Source organism: Emiliania huxleyi, assembly GCF_000372725.1.
Source record: "Emiliania huxleyi CCMP1516 unplaced genomic scaffold EMIHUscaffold_3203, whole genome shotgun sequence".
NCBI classification, from domain to species: domain Eukaryota; phylum Haptophyta; order Isochrysidales; family Noelaerhabdaceae; genus Emiliania; species Emiliania huxleyi.
The window spans coordinates 345-2052 of NW_005199597.1; the positions used below are offsets into that span (position 1 = coordinate 345).

Consider the following 1708-nt stretch of genomic DNA (forward strand, 5'->3'; position numbering starts at 1 on the left):
GGGACACCCTCGGAATCCAACTGCGTACTACTTGGCTAGCACGCTATTGGCATACCGACGGCTAAGGCCGAAATCGGTTCACACCTGCTCTTGCAGGTGTGAACACAAAGGATTCGCTGTATCTACTCAGCTGCTCCGCTTACACTTGCCTGTGAAGTGTGAACAGCGGATTTTGAATCAGCGTTCTCCTCGAACGATATCGGTGTCGAAACACCGCTCTGACAGCGCTCACAGCTGAGCGGCCGAGCGGGTTCTTCTTCACAACCGTAGCCCCACCAGCTGGGGCGTTTGACCGTGCGACCGCCCATCGACACGTGCGACCGCGGGGCGCCACGCCTCAAAATCTCCCCATGTCCAAGCTTCGCACATTCTCGAGGCGAGCCGCTCCGGAGGACGGCGGCTCGCCTCCGCCCGCGGCCGTGCCGCGTGTCCGTCCCAAGCCGCCGCCGCCCAAGCGCGGCCGCGGCGGTGTGGGCAGCGGCGGAGGCAGCCTCAAGTCGCTCGCGCGCCGCGACCAGGCGTGGCGCTCTTCGACGGTGGACGACCTCGAGTACGCGCTCGACGGCCTCTCGCGCGGCCGCGGCGAGCTCGTGCGCCGATCGGCGAGCGACGTGGTCGGCGTGTGCGCGCCGGCGCTGCAGCTGGGCAGCGCGCGGGCGGCATCGCTGCTCTCGTCCTGCGGCGCGCTGCTCACGCTCGCGCGCGGGCTCGCCGCGACGGCCAGCGCGGACCCGTTCGTCTCGCTCTGCGTCGCCACGCTGCTGCACGCCCTCAGCCAGGTGGAGCCCGAGCCGGCGACGGCGGTCCACATCCTCGAGGCTGCGCTCGGGCGGCTGCGGATGTCGTGCGCGGCGCTCGACGCGAGCGGCGCGCCACCGACGCCTCCCGGCCCCGTCGGCGTCGCGCGGCAGGGCTCGGAGCTCTCCACCACGGAGCTCGTCCAGCTGGCGGAGCGGCTCCGCGCGCTGTCGCCTCTCGCGGCGGAGCTGCTGCCGGAGGCGGGCTCTGCAGAGGCGGGCTCTGCAGAGGCGCTCGGCGCAGCGGCGGCGCCGCTCGTGCGGCGGCAGTGCCTCGCAAGCGTCGCCGCGATGGTGGGGCGCTCCTCCCGCGCCCGCGCCGCCCTCGTCCGGTCGGGAGGCGTGCCGAGCCTCATCTCGCTACTCGCCCGGCTCTCTGGAGGCGGAGGAGAGGGCGGAGGCGGCGGAGGCGGAGGAGAGGGCAGAGGCGGCGCTGCGGGCGGTACTGCGGGCAGAGGGAGCGGCGCTGGCGGAGGGCGCGGCTCGGGCGCTGCGGGGGGCCGCAGCAGTGGCCGCAGGGCGGGAGGCAGCTGCAGGGGCGGCCGGGGCGGCGGGGCGGCCAGGGGGGCGGGCGGGGCGACGGCGGCCGGAGAGGAGGGGGGGGGCGGCGCGGCGGCACGACTGGCGGCTGCGGCGGCCGAGCTGAGCCTCTGCCTCGAGACGCTGCAGCAGGCCACCTTCGACATCGACACCTCCGGAGATGCGGCCGGAGACGACGACGAGCCAGGAGGGAGCGGCAGCGGCGGGGAGGAGGAGACGGCGAGCGAGCCTGGCAGCGGGACTCCTCCCGAGGCGAGCCTGGCCGAGCCTCACCCTCACCCTCACCCTCACCCTCACCGTAGCCCCATGGCACTGTCGACTTAGACAGCCACGGAGATGCGGACGGGGACGACAAAGAGCACAGGAGGGAA

The 1708-nt window shown here is 73.2% G+C and overlaps 1 protein-coding gene across 1 annotated transcript; it reads left to right on the forward strand.

The window, feature by feature from the left end:
- Window positions 1-350: 350 nt before the first annotated feature.
- Window positions 351-1661, forward strand: EMIHUDRAFT_255222 (hypothetical protein; the record flags this gene model as incomplete). The annotated part of the gene is made up of 2 exons (XM_005773956.1): window positions 351-1091; window positions 1470-1661. The coding sequence occupies 2 exons, from the start codon at window positions 351-353 to the stop codon at window positions 1659-1661; spliced, it is 933 nt and encodes a 310-aa protein (XP_005774013.1).
- Window positions 1662-1708: the final 47 nt, after the last annotated feature.